This window comes from Hippocampus zosterae, chromosome 13 (assembly GCF_025434085.1).
Source record: "Hippocampus zosterae strain Florida chromosome 13, ASM2543408v3, whole genome shotgun sequence".
Lineage (NCBI taxonomy): Eukaryota > Metazoa > Chordata > Actinopteri > Syngnathiformes > Syngnathidae > Hippocampus > Hippocampus zosterae.
This window is the reverse complement of record NC_067463.1, coordinates 11,469,351-11,494,958: the sequence shown is the minus strand read 5'-3', so window position 1 is coordinate 11,494,958 and position 25,608 is coordinate 11,469,351. Positions and strand designations below refer to the sequence as shown.

General features: G+C 42.8%; 3 protein-coding genes and 1 long non-coding RNA gene across 12 annotated transcripts in view; all 4 read right to left on the bottom strand.

The window, feature by feature from the left end:
* Nucleotides 1–783, bottom strand: part of tbc1d1 (TBC1 (tre-2/USP6, BUB2, cdc16) domain family, member 1) — a 39,922-nt gene extending 39,139 nt beyond the window's left edge. The window contains exon 1 of one of the 4 annotated variants that reach the window (XM_052084236.1): nt 576–783. The gene's annotated coding sequence lies outside the window, so the exon portion shown is untranslated. The remainder of the gene's footprint in view (nt 1–575) is intronic. The other 3 variants (XM_052084237.1, XM_052084238.1, XM_052084239.1) reach the window with 3 other exon arrangements.
* Nucleotides 784–1,166: 383 nt separating this feature from the next.
* Nucleotides 1,167–10,252, bottom strand: pgm2 (phosphoglucomutase 2). Of its 2 annotated transcripts, none has more exons than XM_052084253.1 (13): nt 10,029–10,252; nt 8,279–8,446; nt 7,596–7,787; nt 7,214–7,297; nt 6,946–7,139; nt 5,841–6,030; nt 5,665–5,762; nt 5,104–5,284; nt 4,923–5,016; nt 3,737–3,866; nt 3,177–3,372; nt 1,712–1,845; nt 1,167–1,633 (listed from the first exon to the last, which is right to left on the bottom strand). In XM_052084253.1, exons 1-13 carry the CDS (start codon nt 10,101–10,103, stop codon nt 1,531–1,533), a joined length of 1,839 nt encoding a protein of 612 aa, XP_051940213.1. In that variant the 5' UTR covers nt 10,104–10,252; the 3' UTR covers nt 1,167–1,530. The 2 variants fall into 2 exon arrangements, with proteins under 2 accessions (XP_051940213.1, XP_051940212.1); XM_052084252.1 differs by having other exon boundaries at nt 8,279–8,366; nt 10,029–10,190.
* Nucleotides 4,108–4,916, bottom strand: LOC127613301 (uncharacterized). The gene is made up of 2 exons (XR_007966145.1): nt 4,766–4,916; nt 4,108–4,477 (listed from the first exon to the last, which is right to left on the bottom strand). It is a non-coding gene; the product is annotated as an uncharacterized LOC127613301 (long non-coding RNA).
* Nucleotides 10,253–11,199: 947 nt separating the features above from the next.
* zcchc7 (zinc finger, CCHC domain containing 7) overlaps nt 11,200–25,608 on the bottom strand; it is a 38,740-nt gene continuing 24,331 nt past the window's right edge. For 4 of the 5 annotated variants that reach the window (XM_052084256.1, XM_052084255.1, XM_052084257.1 and 1 more), the window contains 7 exons: nt 24,395–24,441; nt 24,165–24,302; nt 23,915–24,082; nt 21,382–21,417; nt 13,097–13,192; nt 12,824–12,941; nt 11,200–12,518 (listed from right to left, as the gene is read on the bottom strand). In XM_052084256.1, the coding sequence (XP_051940216.1) occupies nt 11,977–12,518; nt 12,824–12,941; nt 13,097–13,192; nt 21,382–21,417; nt 23,915–24,082; nt 24,165–24,302; nt 24,395–24,441 (1,145 nt within the window). In that variant the 3' untranslated portion in view covers nt 11,200–11,976. The remainder of the gene's footprint in view (nt 12,519–12,823; nt 12,942–13,096; nt 13,193–21,381; nt 21,418–23,914; nt 24,083–24,164; nt 24,303–24,394; nt 24,442–25,608) is intronic. The other variant, XM_052084259.1, reaches the window with a different exon arrangement.

The following is a 25,608-nucleotide window of genomic DNA, read 5'->3' as shown; positions in this document are numbered from 1 at the left end:
TTAATCAAATTCAAATCAGCTGGCAAATTATAACAGAAAATTATTTTCAAATACCCAGCAAGCAGCAAATTTTCCACAATTCACAGGGTGCCCCCATAAATATTTTCCAATTTGCTGCCCTTGACAGTATTCGAAAGCGCAGGGGGTTGACGGGTGGTCATTCAGAGGGTGTGCTGAAATGATCACCTGGTGTTGTTTGCACTTAACACCGTGACAAGGGCACGCACGCACGAATGCCGGGATCTTATTTAGAAACAAATGAAGGTCGATCTCCCCTTCAACATTGACAAAACATGGCAGAATATCTACAATTCCCTCATGAATTGACTCGGAGAAACAACCATTCTGTAATTATGAAATCATATAGGACAGCATCATGATGTCCACAGTAAAATCTTTTGTGGCATAACTGTCAAGAACCCATCAAAAAGATGCTATTTAGTAGTACACTTGTGGTACCATAACTTTATATTACCCATCGAATCGTCGCCTTGCGAATAACACGTTTTAAACAATATCGAACAAACAAAAAAAACATTAGGAAATGTGCAAATCTCTTTCTCCGATCTCCTTACTTGTTTATATTTTGACGCGGAAGAAAGCCGGGTCGAGTCCAGAGATCCCGCGGAATTCGTGACCCCGTGAACACAACCGCGTAAACGAACCAGAAGGAGACGGTGGGGTTGGTGTTGTGTCGTGGTGATTAGTTGAGTTAAATTTAGGTTCCTCTCTGTCTCCACAAACCACCAGGCCAGGACACATGACGACTGCGTGGAGACTGCGTGCACAATACTCGGGGCACGCCCACGGATACCCAAGTCAAGTGTATACAACGCGATACATTATACAGAAAGTACACCTAACTATCCTTTTTGATCATGAAGTTTTGATGAACGCAAAAAAGTAATAATTAATTACGACGTATGATGACCGATGTCTTCATTTGATCGTTTCTCGCTGGCCAACTGATGAAATTTCATGACAGTGGTTGGAACTCATGATGTATTTGCATGCCTCTTTAAAAAAAAGAGAAAGGTGAACTATCTGCATGTGAAATATTTATAATGTAGACTATTGGATAACGTCAATACCATTACTATCAACACTATTACTAAGCGTGTTAAAGAAAAAATACATTAAAAATTTAAATACAAAAAATATCAGGATCAACGGAATAAAATAGGTTTACTACCACAGTACACAGAGAAAACAGGAAAGGCTATCTGTTCATGTGAAAGAAGTCCCAATAACTTCACGACACATCGTAACAGCTGAAAATGTACGGTGTGCATCAAGACAGTTGAACGACCGACCAAAACGCTCCAGAGCCCATTTCAATTAAGAACATAAAGAATCCCAAGTCTGTTAAAAAATGGCCAACTTAAAAATCTTTGAAAGATAATGTAGCTTTAGGTGCGATTCAAGTCATAAGGAATGTCGTTCTCGTCGCTTCTGGTCCTCTGGTCTGTGTGACGCCAAATTTGTAATCAAGACAGACATAATAACATTATGTGATTGAACACATCAGTTCTATTCTGGCTTTGGTTGCAGTTTGTTCTTCAGTGGCTCCAAGAAGTTTTCAATGATGGCCTCAACTAGCTGGTCCAGTTCCTTCTTCAGGTGCTCCAAATCACTGTCAACAGATTATGTCATTATGCCAGAATGAGCAAATTTCTCTGACATTAGTCGGGTGTGATTGTACTTTTTGTACCTGTTACCAGGGGCTGCACACAGCTCGGTGTAATATTTGATTTTGGGTTCGGTGCCGCTGGTTCTCATGGTGGCCACGCCCCCGTTGGAGAAAGTGAATGTGATCATCTGACTGGAACGGGAGGTGGGAAGAATCTGGGGACCAGACAATGGGGCAGAGAATAAAGGATTAAGGATGAGGAATGAACCCATTTTTAGAAAAGAAAGGCATTTACGCAACTACACGTAGTAGAGGATGTGAGGTGGCCGATATTCGTGTACTGGTATTTTGTCTTCCTGTGACTCTGCTGGTGACACTGTGACACTAAGCTCAGCGGCTACTTCCCTCTGAAAACATCTGCTTGGAATACTTGCAATGATGAAATACTGCTGATCGTTTGTTAGGTGTTGTCTTTGTCTCATGCCGTCAAAAGATGAAAAGCAAGTGGAAGAGGACTGTTTAATAATAAAACAATATTATTATTTTTTAATTGAACCAGGAAATGTTTTGGTGAATCCAGGAATCAAACACCTGTTGAGAGATCCTCTGATGTGCTGTCGGAACATTATCTAATTTTACTTAATTGGTCAGAAAACGAAAAAAAAAATTATTACAAATGTGTCTTTGTCCCTGTAGAATGCCAGCAACATATAGTGACAAGCAGAACAATGACACGCTCCTCCATTACTAGATGATAGAAAGTAAAATTAACCAGTGCATCAAGCTGTTACCATTCACAGAACAGAATAAAAGCTTGTACATAAATTTGTACAGACAATTGAGAGGAGACCATTCTAATTTCAAGATATTCTTCCATCCATTCATTTTCTAATGCGCTTATCCTCACAAAGGTCGCGGGCGTGCTGGAGGCTATCCCAGCTGTCTTCAGGCAGTAGGCGGGGGGGGGGAAACCCTGAATTGGTTGCCAGCCAATCGCGAGGCACATACAGTATAGACAAACAAGCATTCGCGATCACAACCACACCTCGTGACAATTGAGAGGGTTCCATTAATCTATCACGCATGTTTTAAAAATGTTAAAAAAAAAACGAATTACCCAGAGAAAACCCACACAGGCATGGTGAGAACATGCAAACTCCACACAGGAAGGGCCGGAATCGAACCCTACACCTCAGCACTGTGAGATGGACGTGCAAACCAGTCGACCGACGTGCTAAGCAGTCAACCACTGTGCCACACGATATTCATTTTTGACATTTTTCCTTGGTGTTGTGCCGTTAAATTTTTTTCCTCGGCTTATTAAATTTGGGGAAACACTGGTGTGTAAAATTCAGTTGCCAAAGTAATTGTCTAGAAAGGTTTGAGGTGAGGCATTGTCCGAGGTCTCAGCAGCCTCGAGTTTTTTTTTCCACATTTTGTGATGATGCTTTTACCTGCATTTTTTAAACAAACAAGCATCTATTACCTCAAATAGCGTGTTTAAAAAAAAGAAAAAAAGATAAGAATAAACAAAGTTGATACGTACAGCCTTGTTATCAGGCTGGTTGCTGTCGTAGCCGGTGGTCAAGTCGCGGACAGCAGTGATAGAGAAGGGACCACATTTACTCGGGTAGGAGTCCTTGCCGCCGCTTCCGAAATTCCGCAGGCGCTCAAACAAGCTGCGGATCACAGCTTGGTCATGGCATATGAAGTAGGAGTTCTTACTGAGGTGGTAACCATACCTGAGAGAGAGAGGTTGCGAGAGAGAGAGAGAGAGAGAGAGAGAGAGAGAGAGAGAGAGAGAGAGTAGAGTCGCTGTAGCAGCTTGCAGTCCTAATGTCACATTGACAGGCCACATGTCTTCAAGCGGTATTGGGTTAAATAAATGACAGAATTACTTTTGCAAAGCTGAAAACAATTACATATTTATTTACGTGCCAAAGTTGGAAACTTTCATTTTTATGCATTTATTTTTTTAACGTTGCTTGTTTGCTATTGATAAATCCACTCCACTGAAAATGGATGAGGTTTCTAGTTAAGCTACTTTGGCAGCAGTGCAAAGTGCTTGGCGGGGATAATATTCAATGTCTAACTGAGCAATCTTACTCTTCATAGATGGCTGTGAGTTGCTGAGAAAGACTCTTCTGTTTAGCAGCCAGGTAGGAAACCATCTCTCCTGCTATCGCAGCAGCGCTCACTCCGTCTTTGTCCAACACTGAGGGACTGCACATGTACCCTGCAACACGCATGCACGCACACACAACGTGCAATGCAATTTGATGACTGGTGCTGCTTTGACTTTCAACACAATAAACAGGATAGAGCAATGTGCTGTAACAGCCATATTCAGTTTGATCAGGTTCTGAAAGTCATTCTGCTGGTATACACTAATGACAAAAGCTGAGCCATCCATTGTCGATACTGCTATTCCTATTCAGAATCGCTGGTAGATAGAACATAGTGTGTTGTCCCCCCCCCCCTTTTTTTTTTTACTGGCAACCATCATCATGTGTGAAGTGACACAATTGGCTCTCAAAGGAGGACTTCCCAATTCAAATGTCTGTCAGTGATTTGTAACGACTGGCAGCTCGTTTTAGGTCTTGTGAAAGAAAATCAACAGGAAGCTGTACTAAATCTAAATCACATGGACATTTGTGAGGTCACAAATAAAACTAGCTTGTGACATCAGAAGCATAATCAGGATTACTGGAATTGAACACCACAAAGACCGAATCAGGAGATCCCCTGTATTATATCATTACCTCAATAGGTTGATTGCCAAAGTCATTATTAACTTAGTGTCACAACATCAATAAAATACTTGATAAGAGTGCTAAAATGACATCTCTGATCCACTGGAGAAAGGACACTTTGATCCTCTCCTCTTACATCCAGAACTGCTTCAGACAACAAAGTGTATGCAGAAAATTGGTGAAGATTGAACGACTGTCTGTGTCCTATGTGTTGTCTTGTGTTATTTTTGTTATTTTGACTTCAAAATGGTGCCGCGAGAGTGGCTGCCTTTCCAGCAGCTCCTATATTTTGTTGTTCTACTTCTTACTTTCATAACTTTGCTGCTGTGAATTGGGAATTTCTCCATTGTGAGACTAATAAAGTTTTTTTTCTTTAAAAAACTGTTTTTTTTCTTTATGTTCTCATAGATTCTCAGTAATCAAAGTAAAAATATCCACAAAGAAACTGGAACCCTTCTGGTTTGGTCAGTTTCTGTTTTCCGTAGTTTGGCAATATATGCTGTTCAGCTAAGAGTGTGAGTGTGAGCGTGTGCGTTTACCGATGGCCTCCTCAAAGGCAAACAGAACAGTCTTGCCTCGATCCAAAAGGTCTCGTGCTCGGTTTCCCATCCATTTGAACCCTGTCAATGTTTCCTATTTGAAAGTCGCTCTAAATTAAACCAGTATTTCCAAGTGAAAGATCATGCCAAAAATGGCATTTTTGAGATGCGTATCCGTTACCTCAAAGTGAAAGCCTTCCTTGAGGGCGATGGCACGCAGAATCTTGGATGAAACAGTGCTGGCCAACATGTAGACGTTTTTCACAGCACCAGCATCGGGGGTTTGCTCTTTCCAACAGTGGAATATCCACCAGCCCAGTAACGCTCCCAGCTCGTTACCGCTAAACACTCGCCACTGTCCACTAGCAGACAGGAAGAATACAATGTACACTGTATGGCCAAAACATTTCTACCTTTCTGATGATGTCCACAGTAAAGACATTGTCCAAACTACATAAATGACATTTCCAAATTAATTTAACCTCCAAAAAGAAAATCCATGCATATGCCGTGTACTCATAGCAATACCAATAGGTGAACTGTATCTGTAAATGTTTACTTCTACATATAAATCCACCCATTTTCAATACCACTTATCCTGTGTGCAGATCCTAGTAGACTTCGGCAAGGCATGCCTTGAAATGGTTGCCAGTCAAAGACAAACGCTCTTTATATACTGTAATGTTAAAAATAAATAAATATAATTTTTTTCCTGAGTCGTCATGTACGCATATAAACACACCTTTCCTGCCTTTCAGCAACAGCCAGCCGATCAGCATCCGGGTCATTGGCCAACACCAAAGTGGCCCGCTCCGTCTCAGCCAAAGAAAAGGAAAGGGTCTGCAAAGCACATATACAATTTCACAGCACCGACACAACAGGATAATCCACGTTCTTGGGTGACTGTTCTGTGCATACCAGAACTCCCTCCCCCTCCTCTGGATTGGGGTATTTCACAGTAGGGAACTCTGGGTCCGGGTCTTTCTGTTCCGCCACGGCGTACGGTGGGTGAAGGTCAAAGGCCTTGAAAGCTGACTGCACAAAGGTGTGGCCAACGCCGTGCACTGATGTGTGTACAATTTTCACCTCAGAAGTCTTGTTTAATTCCCTGGAAGGAAAAAAAAAGGCACACACCCACTACTTTGAATGTGATTGCGTTTTAACAATGTAATAATGCATACCTTGCATATGGAAACAACATATTTTGGATACAGGTAGGTGTTAGCATACTTTAGTATATGGAGGTTTCATGTGCAAAACAGGCTATATCCACAACATGAAGACGGGTACTTAAAAATATACCAAAAAACAAGAGGGTTTAAGATTTACCGTTGTGTTTACTATTTTGTGTTGTGACTATAACTATATTTTCTACATTACAAAGCTTAATTCAGATCCTTTTAAAATCTTGCCTGATCTAAAGAAAAGTGTGTCTGGGGTTAGGAGCTGAAAAGTAAAGACAATAAGACAAAAAGCTCTGCATTTTGGCATTCTTCATGAATGGCATGTACATTTAACATGATGGTACTAATTCTTCATTTGTGTGATATCATTTTAATATGAAATGCGTTTTAACGGGCAGCGTGGTGGTCGACTGGTTAGCAAGTCCACCCCACATGCAGTGCAGAGGAGCAGGGTTCGATTCCCACTCCCACTCCACTAGGCCTTCCTGTGTGGAGTTTGCATGTTCTCCCTGTGCCTGCCTGGGTTTTGTCCGGGTACTCTGGTTCCTCCCACGTTCCTAAAACATGTATAGTCAGCTGATGGAACATTCTAAATTAACCCTTGGTGTGACTGTTAGCGCAAATGGTTATTCGTCCATGTGTGCCCTGCGATTGGCTGGCAACCACTTCAGAGTGTACTCCGCCTATTGCCTGAAGACAGCTTGGAGAGGCTCCAGCACACCCGCAACTCTCGTGACGATAAGCGGATTAGAAAATGGATGGATGCATTTTAATGTGGACAATTCTTTGCTTTCGGTATTAAAAAAAATAGTCCACTTGTTTGCTATTTATGCGACTACCTGTGAAGGCAGTGTTTCTGAATGGCCTTGAAGTAGTTTATGTGGATGTCCTGATAGGGGTCTTTGAGCAAGGGGCTCTTCAGGGCACTCTCCGTATTCCAGGACTCTGACCAAGGTTCCAGATTTTCCTCGATGGCTTTGGCGATGCCTTTGTCATGAGGGGACACAATCTGGGCACCGTTGGCCCAGTACACCTAAATTACAGGAAACAGTTCTAAAATGAGCACATTCTTAAAATAAAAACAAATACGTTTAAATGCAGTGTTACCTTGTAGCCATTGTCTTGTTTGGGGTTGTGTGAGGCAGTCACCATAATACCAGCACAAAGATTGAGGTGTGAAACTGTGAAAGGCTAGAAAAAAAAAATAACACCAGCAAAGATTAGCCTCGTTTTCTCAAACTGGATTAAACATCTCAGTGGATGCATTCAAAACATAACGTTAAGGGGCGCGCAAAGCCAAGCCGATCAGCTATATTGGATGTTCTGTCATGTGTAGTCAAAAGTGTGCTTTGCGAATGGAATTTGACCTTGCTTACTTTTGCCCCAGTTATCACGTACCGGAAGTGTGCTTGACTGTGCTCTACTGTGACATGTTGGCGATGAAGTCATTTAAGCAGTTGTAAAAAGTGAGAATGAAAGGGCACATTACCACAAAGGGAGTAGGCGTGATGACAGAGAAGAGGTGCACAGGAACCCCTCGGCTGATGAACACAGCTGCAGCCAGTCGGGCAAACTGCTTGCTGCTGCCCCCGCTGGGAGGGTGGGCTCGGTGATCGTAGCCGATCACCACTCCTCGCTCCTTGACGTTCCCAAAATTTTCCTCCAGGTAGCGACAGAAGCCCTGTCGAGTGAGAACAATTAAAAATGAGTTGAATACAAGTGGGCAGTCTGACTTCAAATCAATGTTCAGCTCATTCCTTCACATAGACAGAAAAGGCTTTTTATTGACCACACAAAAGAACACTTTAAATTTGCACCTTTTAAATTATGATTTTAGAATAAAATTCTTCATCCTGAATCATAAAACAGATCCTTTTAGTCATGGATCTTCCAATTAAAATTTGCACTTTATTAATGAAGCAGTTCCTCCTCACTCGATTCCTAACACAGGCACACTTTCTTGCAAAACAAGGTAACTCATTCACAAATCCTCCACCAAACCTTTGAAGGGAATTTGTTCTTGAGACAGATAAAGACAAACCAAAAAAATGTTTTGTCTGTCTGCCTTGGGAATTTCAGACAGACAAAATAGAACATGGAGTAGCAAAACAGGTGGACCGCCCCAATGTGTGTGTGTGTGTGTGTGTGTGTGCACAATAGGCATTAACAAACCTGTGTAGTCTGGATGATAGTGAGGTCATTCATACAAGCAATGCCGGGGCCCATGGCTGCCCTAAGACCTGCCGTACCAAACTCCATCCTGGATGAGAAATATTTCTTTAGCGTCTCAACGGCGCCGTCTTTTAGCAGCTTCTCTACCGCAGACACCGTCTTTGGATTCTAGGGATTGAAAACACACATGTAAAACCAAAATGGTGATGTTTGGGTCAAAATGTTGGCGTGCGCAGCAAACTTTTGTGCCACTTTTCTGCAATGCCAATTTGAAATAAAGTCCAGTAATTTAGAAAAAGGATGGCCATTTTTAAACAATTATTTCATTTAATTCATCGAGTGATTGAAAAATATAATACAGACTTATTGATTATTAAAATAATGGTTAGTTGCAGGCTTCCAGCTTTAGCCAAGACCTGACTCAATTTATGTCAGTGCTGACTCCTGGGGACTCTGCGTCCATTTTCCAATGTGACCTTATTAGTGACATTCCTTGTAAATTGGGAGGCAATAAATGACTGCTTGTGCTAACCGAGTGCTTGCATGCACGTTACACGTATTACACACAATGTGTATACCATCCATTGAACATTCCTATCTTCCAAGTCTGTTTGTACTAGGACAGCTCAGTGTGCTTTTCAAGAAGGATGGAGATGAAAGGAAAATGCAGATAATAATTTTTTTCTTGTTGTGTGCAATTGCAGCACGTTTTACTTTAATTCCCAATGAGATTTGTATTTTTTTTTCGCGGTCATATGAGTAACACCAAATGGTGATGCATCAATCCATTTTCCATAGTCCTTTTTAATTTATTCAATTGTGAGCTTGAATCTATCTCAGCTGTCTTCCAGCAACAGACAAGGTACACCCTGGAATGGTCACCAGGACACATACAATCGATCACACTTTTATTCACACCAGAGAATTTTGAATGAGGGAGGAGGCCAAGTATGGCGAGAAAGCCCATGGGAATTTCTCCATCGTTAGACAAATAAAGGTTTTCTTATCGCATCTTATCAACCAGTGGGAGATCATGCAAAGGATCGCACAGGTTGGCTGGGGTCCTGATTCGAACCCAACTCAGACTTGTGATGCTAACCACAAGGCCACCAATGGTGATCAATTTGTACTACAATATTAAAACTAAAATTAAATTATTAATAATGATGAAACAATAAAAACAACATGAAAGTGTAATAAAAACAGAATACAAATATAACATGCCTCTCAGCAAACTCCCACTAAAAATAAATAACGAGTAACTGAGCATGTCTCTGCAAAGGCAGAATTCATTATATAGCTCTTGTACTTGCTCTGTCCAGTCAATGAGTGCAGTACACTTTTGATTTTTTACCTTTATGGGGGTTGAAAGAGTTCATCCAGTTACCTATCCAAGATGCCCTGCTGTGCTCGTGCAGACAGGGACAGTTCGGGACGAATTAGTCATCACCATGAGTTTGGCGATTAGAATTTATTGTAAAATACACCAACGACCCATGAGTTCAGAATTTAGAGTTTAATCAATGCAAATTACATGAAGGCCAGAAGGGTATAACACTAAAGACCAGCGAACATTGGCGGATGTAACGCCCTCACAAAGTACACTTTTTTACAGCATTAGATGTTTCTTCACAAAATATCTGCATCTCGATAATGTGTAAAAAATACAGCAGACTTTATATGAACAGCAGGAATAATCACAGGATATCTTAGATTCCTGTGGTTGCTAACAGGTCAGCTGTCTTCATACCTTGTCATATTGCAGCCATTGGTTGACAGCTTGGTCCAGTTTAGCGTCTCCGGTTTTGGAAATACCGTGTTCCATGTTGGTGCTTTGGCCGATGACGGAGGGAAGATCTCTTCTCTTTTAAAGTGCAATCGCCATGTATCACTAGATAATCCACCACTCGGAAGTGTACACGCTAATGCGGACTCCCTGCCTGGTCGAGCTGCTGCGTTCATGTTGTATGGGAAAACACAGAATTTCCTGTTTTTTGATCGGTGAGAACCGTCATATAAAGGCCAGCATTTTTTATACATAAGTAAGAATGAAATATCATTTGAAGTTGTTAACATTGTCCGCTTGATATGAAATTCACACTTCATCATGCTTTCACTATTCTTTTACGTTAGAAAGTCGTGGTGACCGTTTAAATATTACTGTCCACTTGAGGCGCTGTAATGAATGAACAAATGTCACATTTTTTAAACGAATACAGCATCAACTCAATCCCAATTTCAAATTTGATTTTAAAAAAGGACGAGCCTAAAACGCATTCAAACCTCAACAGGTTAACTTAATGCGACCTTCTCTAAGCTTTTGAATGCACATGTCCAACTGTTAAATGTTTCAGTACATTTTGCACAGGTTGTTGTTCTCTAATGAGTTTAACTGCAAAATTCACAGCAGGTATTTGATATTGAATAAATAAATGTCCTGGTTCAACTAGAGCAGGTGTTTAAACAGTCGTCCTAATCATGCTGTTCATTAACATTTTGACATCATGAGACCAAGACACCTAACAATGGATCAACAGTATCGGTACTTAGCAGGCGGTTTGAGTTGTTTCTTCGTGTTAATCTAAGAAGACCTTCCTAAACCAAAGCTAAGGCTGTTTTAAATACACAAGTCAAAGCAAAAATTTTGCCCAGACGGCGTTTGTCGTATCTCAAAAAAGTCAGTTGGCGAGGAGTTCAAAGCACTACTGTTGGCAATTCTACAGAGAACAAAAATGTTTGTCTTTGTTTCCAAGTCCAAGCAGCAGAAAATGATTAAAAACCTGCGGCATAAAAACATTTATCTTTAAGAGCCAAGCTATTTTAGTTTAACAACGTGAGAAAGCAAAACCAAAAAAAGGAATAAATGCCAATAAGCAACAATTTATTTTGTTCAAAGGAGACAAACTGAATTGAAACGGGAATGAACAGAACAAAATAACATACAATTTATTTTGGTTTAATGGAGACAAATTGAATTGAAACAGGAATGAACAGAACAAATTAACACAAGACTTTTGTTAATGCAAAATTACTAACAGCCAGGGTCCGATATTAGGCCCTTTTGGGATGGTCATAGTCGGGCCACCCTGAGCCAAGTTGAAGTGGTCCTGCCAGAACAGACACTGCCCCTAATTTAAAACCACACTTCAGTTATATATGTCGGCCTTCCTGTGGGTGAAACGAAGCGCGTCGTCTCAGCGGCTAAAATGCACGCAAGTATGGGGTATCAAGGCAGCCACTTATTAAAAAAAATATCCACACTCCACTCCCCAGTATATAGACATTAAGATTTAGACCAAAACTTAAAATTTAAAACGAAATATATTCACCTACTGGTGGATGAAATGGTGAAGCATGTAGACCGAGTGGAGAATGCGCACGCTTGTATGTCGCACGCCATGTGTCAATGAATGGGGGCTATCTAATGTGCACAACGAGAGTAAAAAGAGCAGCGATGATTTCCGATCAATTTAAGTGATAACACCAAATATTGAATACTAGACACTAAAAAATCAAGAACGTGTTGATTTTGTCTCATTCATTTATTAAACTTGTGCTGGAGGCCCAGTCGGGCCAGCATCTGTGAACGCTGGGTGACCCGACTCATTCACGTGGTCACCGTGAACGTCGGACCCCGTTAGGAGCCCTGACACACACTCAAACAATCGGGCACCTAGAGAGGCTAATGCTACACACTGCTATCGCTTGCATTTCCTTTGCTTTATGTTAAACAGGTTCTCATCTGTTGGATACATCTTTACAGCCATTTTTTTACATCGATTTCTCTTTTCATGTTTGTCTTTCTTCGTCTTGCCAGGTACTGTCCTAAAATCATCTTTGAGCTCCGCTGCTGAACCTTGTTTGTTCTTCTTACTCTTCTTCTTGGGTTTCACTCCTCCACCTTTTCCTCTGGGAAAATCTCCCCCGTCATCTACGATGAGTTTGGGCAGCGCGGGTCGTTCCTTCGGCACCGCTCTCTTGGGCTTCCACTGTTTCCCTGCGCTCGCTTGTCGTCGGTGCTTGTTAAACTTATTTTTGGGAAAGAGTGCAGCCTCAGAGTCACTGCCGTCATTAAAAAATATATGGTTGCGCGTGGCTTTGGGGTTGCAAGCAGTCCTGTCCAATTTAGTGTTGAAGAGGTGACCATTGGTTGCATGGCTGATTTTTTGTTTCTTCTTCGGTGATCCATTAGTAAGCCAAGTCTGAGAATTGTCGGGCATAAAGCCAATTTTCTTCAGTTCTGGGATGGGGGGACAATAATATTATTAATTCAAAAACAACGCCACACTGTATCATACCGAAGATGTTTTTTCTAAATATTTTTGTGACCTGATTTAGCTAATGGGAGGACTGTGATTATATTAATGTAATACACTTCTGGCAGTGGATCACCTTAGATTGCCTCTAAGCATATATGCTTGTCTAATCAAGTTCTATAGATTAAGAATCTGATGAAATTCTGGCAAAATTGCCTTGAATTTTGTGATTCACATTCGTACATAATTGCTTCAAATGCCTGATGTATTCCTTTGCCGTGTGACCAACCTTCAGCCTTGCTCTTCAGTCTGTTTTGTCTGCGTTTGACATCTATCGAGGTGTCGTAATAATTGATGCCAGGGTTGGTAGCATATGTCCATTTGAACATCCTCTGCTGGGTGCACCCCTGAGGCACACACAAAAAGCAGCCTTAGTTGTCCATGTCATTAAAATTTAGCAATCAAAAGTGCGCATTAAGAGAATTCTAAGAGCAGAAAGTTTTAATACACATCGTGCATCCACGCATTGAAAACACACGATATACAGCACGGTATTACTCACGTGGCCAAAGTGACCCTTTTTGGAACAGTTGTAGCAGTATGCCGGTCTTCGGCTATTGTGTTCCCGCTGCGGCTTTTGAGGAGGACCCACCTTGGTCTAAGCACAGAAGAACACGATTGAAAGAAACTTGGACAAGAAGGTTTAACATTCAAAATGACTCTCGAGTTGTGATCGAATAATAAGCCTGCTGGATACAATGCGCTTTAATCTTTCTCTTCTCTCCCATCATTCCCATGCTATTGATACCGGCCTCTGTAGTGAATATGGACGCCGATATAAACCACTGATTACCGCGGCTATAGGTAGGCGCCTGTAATGACCCCCGGATGATAAGTGTGTGTGGTGTGTGTGTGTGTGATGGGGTCCTGTCCCTGATGGGCCAGGGCTGTGAAAGCCTTGCATGCTCCAGTAAGCACAGCAAATATACACTGATAAAGAGCAAGAGCAGAGACACAGCACAGTGTATTTACTGCTGATGTGTTTTACACACACACACACACACACACAAGCACACACACACACACACACAAGCACACACACACGCACACACACACACACACACACACACTTCTAAAGATGCCCCCTCATTCAGAGATCACAATATGAGGCCCATGTCATTTCTTAACCACAGCTAGCGTTAGCAGACTCTTCCCAGCTTCTCTCTCTCCATCTCTCCCCGCATCCCTCCCTCTCTCCCTCTTTAACGCTTGAGTAGTTTTGCGGGAGAAAGGATGAATGCTATTAGAGCTTTGCGTCATTATCGGGTCAAACCGGCCGGGCCTACAGTATCTCCATCACAAAAGCCAGGAGATCACAGACCTCTTGCATGCTCACTCACATGCACACGCGCACACAGTGAACATGTAGACACACACGCACGCCAAAGAGATCACAGTTCTCGTCATCTCAACCCCCGCCGACCTCTACCCGCCCTGCCCCTCATCCTATTCAGCGTTCAAGGAAAAGGTTTTCCAATGTCGTTGCAACTCTGACCTTGGGCTTGTGTTATCTCAACTTGCTAGGATCCAACACATAGACCCCCCAACTCCAATCCCCGAATCGGGTAGATCGAACTTGTGGACAGAGAGTTTGTGATTCTCTTTCTTCCTGCCTCTCTTATTCCACCCACAATTGGTAGACACTTTAAGTTATTCTAAAGACCCGACGAAACCGTGCATCAACACTTTCTAAACTGCAGCCTGTCGGGTCACACATGAGCTAGGGAGACTTGCCCTCACTGTGGGTCAGCAGTCAATGGAGTAGATAGAACAGGAACCATTTTGGACAAATTCAGACTTTGTTCCTCATTCTCTCCAAAAAGGCTCTGTGTCTCTGTGTGTCATTCATAACTGTCCATGAAAAAAAATAATGAAGTTATCAAATTCAATATACACAAAATGTAAACATTTTACTGGTGAAAGGGGCAGAGTAAGTTTAGTATCCCTCTAAATCGTTCAACTGAGAGTTTGGAATCTTCTGGTAATTACTATTAACATAGCGAGAAGAAAAGATTCAAGAACCGGACAAATGTTGCTTCAGAAGTTATCAATGGTAAATAAAATCCCGCATACATCTATTCAATCAAGTTTACTGTGAACCTCTAACAATTCGGTCATTTCTGGGACACTGGTTGTGTGCACATACATACATATTACAAATTTATACTATTGATGAGTTATGAGTTGGATGTTAGTCTTTTACTCTGAACGGTTTAAAAGTTTGAAAATAGCTTGCCCTTGTTTGATGATGTAAAGTTCGCAAATCAAGGAGCCAGGTTTGTTTGTTAGTTTTTTTTTTTTGAAAAGGGGTTGTTGAAAAGTGACCGTCTGGAAGATGCAAGGATGCCACCTGACGGCAGCGATATATTCTTTCCCTTAACTTTCCTTGCTGACGTCGCTTATTCAACAAAGCCGCAAAAATCCGAAGCTACAGCAAACCCTTAGATACTTGCTGAAGTGAGCTGTGTTAAGCGATGTTGACATCTCATGTGACATTGTACATAGTGGTCGTTCAAACTCTGAAGGTGCCCAGCACTTGCAATGGACCAGTCTTGCAATTTGTTTAGCACTGGCATAACTAAAAAAAAAACAAAAAAAAAAAAACAACAACAACAAAAAATGATCTTGATGAAGTGCGCACAAATATTTTGGTGGTTTCAGTCAGCATTGCAATTATCCACGGTGTTCAGGATTAAAAAAAAAAAATGACACCATCTCCTGAACATTTTACTTCATCCTCCATGAAACCCCAAAATGACAAGTGGCCTAAGCAGATCCGCTTTACTCAACATCTCTCCGCATGAAAGCACAGATTGAGTCTGGGTGCATTGGCGGCAAGAACAATGTGATCCACTTCCTGCTGAGATGACATGAGGACTTTGTGGAGCAGCGATACTTGAGCCGTTCAGTAAAAAGGGGAGACAGAACACACAGTTTAGGCAGGGCGTGGATAGAAGGCAGAACCAGAAGCTTCGAGCTAAAGGCTTCGCTGTGTCGACATGGCCAACCAGCCAACCGTGGCACGCACACACACGAGCACGCGCGGTGTTCCCACAGTTGTCTGGACACTACAGCACTCTGTCCTTTTAAGCCCCACTCTCCTCAGGTCCTTGCTTGGCTGCTGGTGGCAAAGCCGTGATAATCCTTCGACCAACACAAAGCTAAGACTGTTACAAACGACAACCGGAAGGAAAACACACACGCGCACACACACACGCACACAAACCAGACGTGTGTGTGTGTGTGTGTGTGTGTGTGTGTGTACAGGGGCAGGAATAAGCGGGATGGAGAGAGTGGCACCGCTTTGCATATGTTACTGGAGCATTTGGGAGAGGTTTGCATTTGTTACAGGGCCAACAAGGGACCAAACCTGCACACTTGATCACAGAGAACAGGTTTGCAACACCAAAGCAGAGAGCTCATCATGAGTGAGTGGATGAGTGAGTGGATGAGAGAGAGAGAGAGAGAGAGAGAGAGAGAGAGAGAGAGAGAGAGATCGGCATGTCACTGTGCATACTGTATTAGTGAGCAAAGAGTTTGAACTCGAGCTGTGATTTATCAGGAAATACATCGGGAGATAAGAAGTAGAGTCGGCAGAAATGTGCAAATGGAGAAATATGCAAAATATTAATTGTTAATAACAAACAAAACATCAAGACACACTGCTACAAACAGACCAAAGAAAGACATTTAAACCGCAAATGGTCATCATCGAACACACTTGTTTGATTATTCCATCGTGTTTTGGATGACAATGACAAGTAATACAATCTCCTCTGGTCTGGTCAGGAGGCGAAACCTTCTTTCTACAACTCTGCCAATCAACTCCACGCTGCACAAAATCGAAACCATCCAGCTAAGCGGAAAGGCACAAAGACCTGCAAAGCCTGCGAGACGTCTGATAACACGGCACCTTTCGATGCGTGTGCATGTGTGTGTACGTGCGTGCACATCGTCATGTACAACCAAGCAGAGAATGCAAAAACACCTGTACAAAAATCAACAACCGTGTATCCTTGCATCTATAGCCAAAACATAATTTAAGACAAAGTTTATATAACATTCTAAAAGTGATGCAGTCATTAGTGAATGGTGTATTTGTTGGTTGCTTCACTCATTTATATGAGCGTTAAAAAAAAAAAAAGATATTCTTTGGAATTAAGGCAAAGTGCCTTTTGTTATTATTTTTATGCAGATGATGTTAGTGTAAAATAGGGCATTTACAAATAGAGCCAAGCCCTCAATTAAATTCTCCCTTATGGAGACACATAGGACATGTCTTAAACACAGAGACTTTGAAGATGGTTAAAGTTGAATTAAAGGATCCAACGGTTACAATTAACAACTTTCAAGAAACACCAGTGCGAAGTTCATTCTTCGGATTGGAATGCAGTTCCGAGTTGAACCACTGGAGTGCGCTCTAACACTGCAGTTTGGGAGCGCCGATTAAAGACGGAGAAAATAATGCATTTCCTTTTCACTGTCTGACAATTAATTGAGTTTGGTAAAAACAGCAAACGTTAAACTGCCAATACCTCTATTTACATTGTTAATTTCCTGTGTTTATAATCTCCAGCCATTTAGGGGACTCAAACCCAGACTAAAAGAGAACAGGTTCATTTATCAGATTGATTTTGCCATCCATCCTTTTTCGAAAGTGGGAGGAATCTGGAGTACTCGAGGAAAACCCAGGCAAGCACGGACAGATCAATCAAGACCCACGGAGAACGGCTAGAGCCAAGATTTGAACCCAATACCTTATACAGTACAGTACTGTCACTGTCAGTAAGACAATGCGAACCATTAGGCCAATGGTTAGCAATCTCTGAGACCAAGTACCACCTAAAAATAATACTTCCCTCTCTAAGTATCATCACCATGACAAATATTTAAATATGGGAGTGTAGTAGACCCAACTGTTCATAAGAACAATGTAATATTAATGTTGTCTACTGTAATATTATGCATAATTTGAACATGACCTTATTGGAAAATTAAAACACTGTACTGAAAAACAGATTCCATTAAAATGTATTATACACACAGTACATTACAAATGTATCAAGAGAAGAGTTTAAAAACCGTTTCTAAAAATGTATGCACAAATGCATTGTTAAATACAACTGAATTGTAATTAGCCAGTGATTCTTTCAGGTAGCAAGAGAGGGAGCCCACATACCACTACAAGTACCAAACTTTGAGAAACACTCCCAAATTGTATTTTACATACTGTGCGTTTGAGCACCATGACCAAAGACTCAAAACACAAAAACACACAGCATCGCATCATACCTAAGCCAAGACAAAACCTATGCTCACAGAGTTGCTCACTCTCTCTGCTTCCAGCGCCGACCTTGTTCCTGATGCGCCTCCGAGGCCCTGCCGTTTTAACATTTCATTCCCATATGTTGAGCTGAGTTAAGAACTCCATAACGCATTTTCAAAAAGTTACGACAAAAGAATTGGGCAAACGGACTTCCTTTTCACAGAAAAATGATGAACAGGTACCGCATTGCCTTTGATTGTCCCCCAGCAGTCACAAGGGACACCCCAGTTGCGACGGTGCACAAAAGGCTCCCGGCAGAAGAAAAGGAAGAAAGTGACTGAGGTTCATGTGTGTGCGCGCACCTGTTTATTGATGCATGATCTATACGTGTATAAAAGGACACTCTTGCCCGTGCATAAGGCCAGTCTTTTTCCATCCTTCACATTTGTCTTCTACCTAGAGTCCCTCCCCATGTTGGGTTCCGGAATTCCACCCCTTCTCCCCCAGCTACATCACTTTCTCTGCCCCCCCCCCCCCTCACCCCCGCCAGATATCCTAAATCCAATGTTGAGTATATGATCAATGAGTGTATCTGAGTGATGTATATGAGTGTAACACCCAGACATTATCATCATCGAAAAAAGCCAATTTTTACTTGAGCAAGTCTTGAGCATAAGCAATAAAATACCCATATCTCTGACGATATTTACTCTGATGGACTTAACCTGCATGGGTTGGCACGGCAGGCTGATTGAACACTCAAATTGTCCCGAGGTGTGAGTGTGAGTGCGGATGGTTGTTTGTCTCTGTCTCCCCTGCGATTGGCTGGCAACCCGGTTCAGGGTGTCCCCCGCCTACTGCCCGGAGACAGCTGGGAAAGGCTGGAGCCTGCGACCCTTCTGAGGATTAAGCGGATCAGAAAATGAACGGACGGATGGACTTAACTTGGGTTTGTCCACGAGAAGATGGACGGTGTGGTAGCGGCACATGCAATCTGACGACAAAAATAATGTTCAAGTATTTCGCAATGATCCTTTTCAAAGCCTATCGAAAAACGAGAACTGCAAGAAAGAAAGACGGGCAAATGGGCAGTGCACTACAAATAGAAAGAAATGACTACATCTTAAGATGTTACACGAGGTTTTCAAAGCAGATAACGCCTGAGAACATATAGGATGAACTTTTACTCCAATAGCTGCTCAAAATATTTTTGTGCATGTATGAGGACATCGCAGTATGTTCTCAGTAAGCACCCCAGGGCATTGTGGTCATAACTGTGCGGTTTGAAGGAGTTTGTTAGCTGAAGGCCAGGTGCACTCAGACAACACACACACTCGCGAAGAGAAACGGACCGAGCGTACGTGCACATGCACACAAACACACAGGAAGGAGCAGTTGCAGGGGGAGGTCTGACAGAATGCCTTTTCACACCTGGCTGAGCCCAGCGGAAGGTGACAGAGTCGCATCTCCCAAAGCTCACACACACACACGCACACACACACACACCTTCTCACATTGGGGAGTTCAGGGTCATAAGCGGCATCATGAATAAAATGAGGCTGTCTTAAACAGAAGGAAGCCCCGTGCCCGTGTATGCATGCAGAGTGTGAGCGTGTGCTAGTGCAAGTGCTTTTGGGAGGGTGAGGGGGGGTTGTGCAGACCCCGCTGAAGCACCGTGCCAGTTTGGATGTGTAACGACCTTCTGTTCCCTGTGCATAAACGGCTTAAATACTTCAATTAGACCTGGGTCATAATCCACCACCCGTTAAAACATGCCGCCACACAAACGTTCAACGGTTGCACCATCTTGTGAGGTGACATTCATTTCCTCGCCTTTGTGGTCTCGAATTAAAGTGCCCGAGAGCAAAGGACATCCCATGCTAACGCGCTAATATGAACATTCAACTCGAATCCTGTCTTTTTAAGCCGGCGTCTCCCCAGGAACTTTGCAGTCGCGCTACCCCGACACTAACGATGCTGCCTTTTCACGAGACAGCCCCTGCTAATTAATCTCCACAGAGGAGAGTGACAGACCTCCCCGAGCATGCACACACATACAGAGGATACGCAGAGAGATATATGCAAATACACACTCTTGCCTCTTTCTCACTTGTTTGTCCCGTGTGGCGCTGGCAGCACATTTCATGCTTTATCACATCTTTTAATTGACAAACAAGCTGCTCTTTTCTCTTAGGCTGAGGTCTATATCACACCCTCTCCTACACACACACACACGGAGCGAAGTACTTCTCTTTCCAGAAAAGTCCCCCCCCCCACAGGCAAATACGGCTTCCTGTTGGCATTGCCGCTTTAACTGTAAAACATTTGTACTATAAAACCGCAAGCCCACACACGTACACAATGCACGTAGAACCACGCCGAAAGGCAAAATATCTCAATGAGGCAGTTAGCAGTTAGGACACCGCATTTCCTCAAATAGTTTGGCTCCTAAATATAATACAGCTATGGTCCAATTACTCTCCAGGTCTGTCTCCACTTGACTTTACACTGTAAATGTCACACCTCCAACAGGACAAAAGTATATAACATGTGTGGCCACTAGGGGGCGGTAATTGCCTTTATAATGACACGACACCGTTTCACCGACTAAAAAGTACCCAGGGCATCTGTAAAGCTGAGGTTTAGCACGTAGCATTTCAGGCAAAACACTCATGACTCCAAGTATTCCTGGGGTGGGGGGGGGGCAACATCTGTTGTATAGAAGAATACTTTTGGTTGGATGTATTCCATGTGACAATCGCAACCTGGTAGTGTGCAGAAAAATGGTGAAAAAGTGAGAGAGATAGATGTATAGAGAGTCTAGACCCCCCGAAAGTTTTGGTGTAAAATAATGAGACATGCGAAACTTTTACCACCATTAATGTAACTTGTAATCTGTATTATTATCCAAACAGGGGACAAGGGAGAACTCTTTTTGAGAAGTTAAAAAGAAAAACTTTGTGGTTGCACAACTGAGGATGTGACTGTGTTCAGAATTCACCAATCACATTTAAACTTACGTTAAATGGGAGCCAACGCACACCTCAAGTGCCCCGGATTAACCCCAAATAAATTTCAGCTGCGAGTAGGCTTTCCTGACATTAATATGATTATACATATGATTATGATGACTTTTTTTCCAGCAGTATCCTGAAGGTTTTACACTAGCACTGACTGCTATTTGGAACTAATCAAAGTTGCCTACTCCTTGACAAAGGACTTGGTTCCAGTTGAAGAGAAAGCATAATTCCTTGTAGGTATGGTGTTCCTTTGGTGATGAGCAGTTATGTGTTTGTGCCCAACATATATTTTTGGAACGATGGCCAAAAGGTTCAACCTCAGTTTATTTCCCCACATGTGGGAGATTTCAAGTGTGTGTGGTTGTTTTTTTTGGGGGGGGGGGGGGGGTAAAATATTGACACCAGGGTACTGATAGCAGTGGCTATCACATCATTAAGATAAGAAAAGATAAGATATCCTTCTGGACAGTTGTGTGTTTTGTTCTACTGTAAGACACTCACCGAGACGTGGTACTGTCTCCAGATCTCAGGACATGCCTGTAGGGAGGAGAAAAGTTACAGAGTTACAGTATGTTGATTAAATTCGTAAACACTGAAAAGACTTTAGAAAGCAAACGGATACATTTTGTAAGTGTAGTAAGTCGTGCCATAGTGAGGGCGGGGGGGGGGGGGGGGGTCTGTTTAAAAACAGGCCGCAACCCAAATCTTTCCTGCGCTCCTCAGCCACATCTCCGCCAATGACTGAATCTCTCGACAGTCGGTTTTGTCTTGTCGCTCGGTCCTGGTGTGGTTAAAGCATTATCTCCGGGGCTTTGGCACGCTGTTCCCGTCGCATTCCGACATCCTCTCTCAAATGCCGCCGCTTCCCACTGGGAAATTGAAAATGCCGCAGTTGCCGCCGGCAATAAGGTTTATCTACTTACACACCCTGCGAGTACAAAGCTATTGTGAGGAAGAAAGGTAGATTTACCAGACATAACATTGTAACCACTTGCGCATCATGAGATGGAATACAAGAGCGAGATAAAGATGATAATGCTTCATTGTGCCATAAAGATATTCATTTAACATGACGCTTATTTATCATTGCGGTTGTAGTGAGTGAATAACTTGCACAGCATCATACTGAGAGTTGTTCTACACAACGACCATGAAGAATGGATTCTACAGCGACAGGGTCGATCCAAAGTAAAAACAAAACTGCCAAATTAAAACTGGTCAGATTGTGGCCTCACCGATTAAAGCAGCCAGACTTTTTCCAGACATAAACACAAAGATAAATGTGAATTTCAACAGCTGTGTCGTTCGCCATCTCATCAAGCGTTCTTTTAACCTCCCGACACCCCCCCCCACACACACACACATGCCCCACGTTTGTTCCTCCCTCCAGACCGCCAGGGTGGCGTGTTGTTGTCGAGGGCGACAGGCGAGGCGAGCGACACACTTGCGCTCCGTCAACCGTCTGTCTTTAATGAGAGACACAGAAAGGCCCAAGGGACAGAGACCTGACTCTCACTTCTCCACAAACACAAATCCATGCACACGCACAAAGCCATCTTCTGCGCTAAAACAAGCGTACACGCTCGCAGAAACACACACCCACATGCTTTGAGTCCAAGAAATAAAGTTTTACCACCCAAGAAAACTAATTACAATTTCCAGCCAACTTTTCACACACAGAAAATGGAAAATCTGGTGTAGTGGGTGAAAAAACTGTCTGAAAGAGGGAAAAAGGGGCGGGTGCGGTGTGTAACCCGCATGCTGGTCTCCCTCTGGCGTTCGCCTGGTTACTCATCCATTACGCAGGGCACAGTACATGACTGACTGACGGAGTGCAAAAAAAGAAAGTGAGGCACATCGAGACACACGCTGGCTGCTTACATACGCGCGCCATTTTCCAGCTCTACGGCCGCCGTAGTGCCGGTGGGCACGGTAATGGATGTTGCGGTGGGATAATTGTCATTGATGCTCATTAGATTCGCCCTTCAGTGTGAGCAAACACACACACACACCTACCCCCGTATATGCAGCATGGCAGAGACATAACTAAGCTGTAATTACTCAAGTGTATCAATTAATGTGAACAGCACCGTGTGCTGACCCCCTTTGAGTCATTATTACTCTGAGAGCAAATGTGAGGACACTTGCCAACGGTCACCAAAAGTGAATATTTGACTGCCGTCGGGCTGCAACCGATGATTATTTTGTCGGTTAATCGACGAATTGGATTTTCAAAACCCACGTTTTAATTTCCAACCATTTACGATGACCTTATTTGCAATCGAGAGAGCAGAACATACACATAGACAAAATAATTGTGAATCAGTTGGTGGTTTGAGAGTGCGGGGGTTTTATTATTCTCCTCACTAGGATTGGGCCTTGTTTGAATTTGAATGATTCCAGATCCGATTGCAGTTCCTCGCTTTGATTCGGGTTCCAAACGATTCGCAATTTCCATTCTTTTAAGAGGCAGGGTCAAAAACGTTTGCATGGTTCAAATTAGGGCTGTCAAACATCGAAACGACTGCCATCGACTTTTTAGCAGGCTGCAGCATTGAATAAGATGAACATTTCACACGCCAGGTGTCATCCGCCCACATTGAACTTACTTTCTACACTGGGTGGCAAAGCAGGAAAAGAGAGAGGTCGTCATCTCTCTCTCTTCCTTGTTTTAAACCATTGTGTCTCAAAGTCTCTTAAAGCTACTTCTTAATTTGCAATAATGGACTTGCACATTTGAGTACTACGAGCAAAGTGCATCGGCAATCCAGTGCCGACCATTGCAGATCCCATTCAACCCTGACAGGTAACTCGCGTGTAGGCGTCAATCACTGAGCTCCTTTCATTTTTACATCTCTGGCTGTATGTGATTTCAATCCTTACAAGGACCTGATTCACATGGCATCCAACTACTCTTAGGCTGCATCGAGTTGAGGTGGGCCGCGGCGAGCGGCCCGAGCCCTAGCCTTGCTTGCCCAGTCTCGATACTCAATTGGTAATATTGTTTCCTGTCAAAACAGGAAGCTGTACTCACATCAAAGAAGTGGCCCGTCATGCCGCAGCGGTGGCACTGTTTGCGGTAGTAAGGCCTCTCATTGCAGGAACGGTGCACGTGACCTGGAAGGCCGCAGTTGTTGCAGTGCTTATGTGGGCACCCAGTGGTCTTGTGACAAGAATTGCCACAAAGGAAGCAAACGGGCGTCTGTGGAGTCAAACATTTTTTAGGCAGTTGTGCACATGTTCTCGACAAATGTACAATTTGCCCCCAAAAAAGAAGCACTGACTTTGGGTTCGGGGCAGTTTTTGGAAAGATGTCCCATTTTATCACAGCTTCGGCAACGGACATTCTTCTCGGTATAATATCTGTTGACAACACGCGATACGGCTGCTCTGCCTCGCCCATCTTTGTTGAAGATTTGAGCCTGAAACAAAGACCGTAAATACATCATCAATTGACAGTGACAGGCAACCACTCAGATTATTTGTCATATAACCATGAATTCTTCCTAGATACCTCTCTGTCCTTGACTGAAATCAGCCAGTTGCCGTCTTCTTCAACTTCTGGAAAAACAGAAAACATTGGCTTTAACACAGTTGTACAAAAGTAGCATTTTCCCCAACATCTACTTTGCTTTCGAGCTGAGATCACACAAATGATGGGAAACGTTTTGAAATGATAATCTCGGTCTCATTTTGTTTTAACTCTTTCAGTCCACGAGACGTATTTGTACATCTTTTTAAAATTAGGCCCCGCCTACCAAGGACATACTTGTACGTCTACGTCTTTTTTCTGCGTCATAGAGAGGAGGGTCTGATACAATCTGTGAATGAGAATAAGTCGTTTGCATTGTAAATCACGTAAAAAATGTGACCGGTAGGTGGCAGTGGTGCCTCATGTGCTTGAAACGCATGTTTTTACAAAAAGCTCTTTTTCGTTTTTTTTGCCCAGGAATCGCCATTTTCACGAAACTTAGCCATTTTGTAATGTTGATTGCTGAAGAATGGATAAAGATAGAAACCATTTTTTTCTGTTGAAAGAAGCGAGTCCAAACATTATTTTGTTAGACTTTATTTTCCATGTTTATATAGCATTAGAACCAAATATTTTGTGGGCCTTGCAAGAGTCAAAATCCAGAGTCAGTCAAAATCCAGTAAAACGCTGGGATTGAGGGGGTTCCTCTAGTGAAAATGGCTGGGATTGAATGAGTTAAAAGCATGGCATTTGAACAGAAATGTGTAGACTTCAATTTCTTCTATATATCCATTGTCTGACATGTCTAACATCCACTGTATCGAGTTCAAATGTTGTGTACCAAAACTGTACTGTGAAATCCACAATGCCGTCTACTGTATTATGATGCAGCTATTTTGTCCCAGCACTCGTCAACAGAAGAAGCAAAACTGATAGATAAACATGAAGACCTTAAAAGCCTGAGGCGTGAGCTTATTTTCCCATAAGAGTAGGATACACACACACGCACACACACACGAGCACACACCGAAACTGACACTGGCAGCGCGGCACATCTGTACGAGAGACACTAACAGCGCCTCCGGGGAGAGCAGCGTATTCTCTTAAGAGGCACAAAACACTAACTGACATCCCGAAATTGTAACGGAAACACACACAGACACATGTTCTTGGCATTAATTATGAGCTGGTGGCAATGACCCGCCGCGGGCTCGCATGCTTCCACACATGCATGCAGACACAGCCGTGCATCCATC

Excerpts from the sequence above, each read along its gene's own strand:
- pgm2 (XM_052084253.1), bottom strand. The coding sequence starts at position 10,103 with ATGGAACACGGTATTTCCAAAACCGGAGACGCTAAACTGGACCAAGCT. Across the intron at positions 7,788-8,278 it reads CTATCATCCAGACTACACAG|GGCTTCTGTCGCTACCTGGA; the intron begins GTTTGTTAATGC and ends CTCACTCGACAG. Across the intron at positions 3,867-4,922 it reads TGCCTTTGAGGAGGCCATCG|GGTACATGTGCAGTCCCTCA; the intron begins GTAAACGCACAC and ends TGCGTGTTGCAG.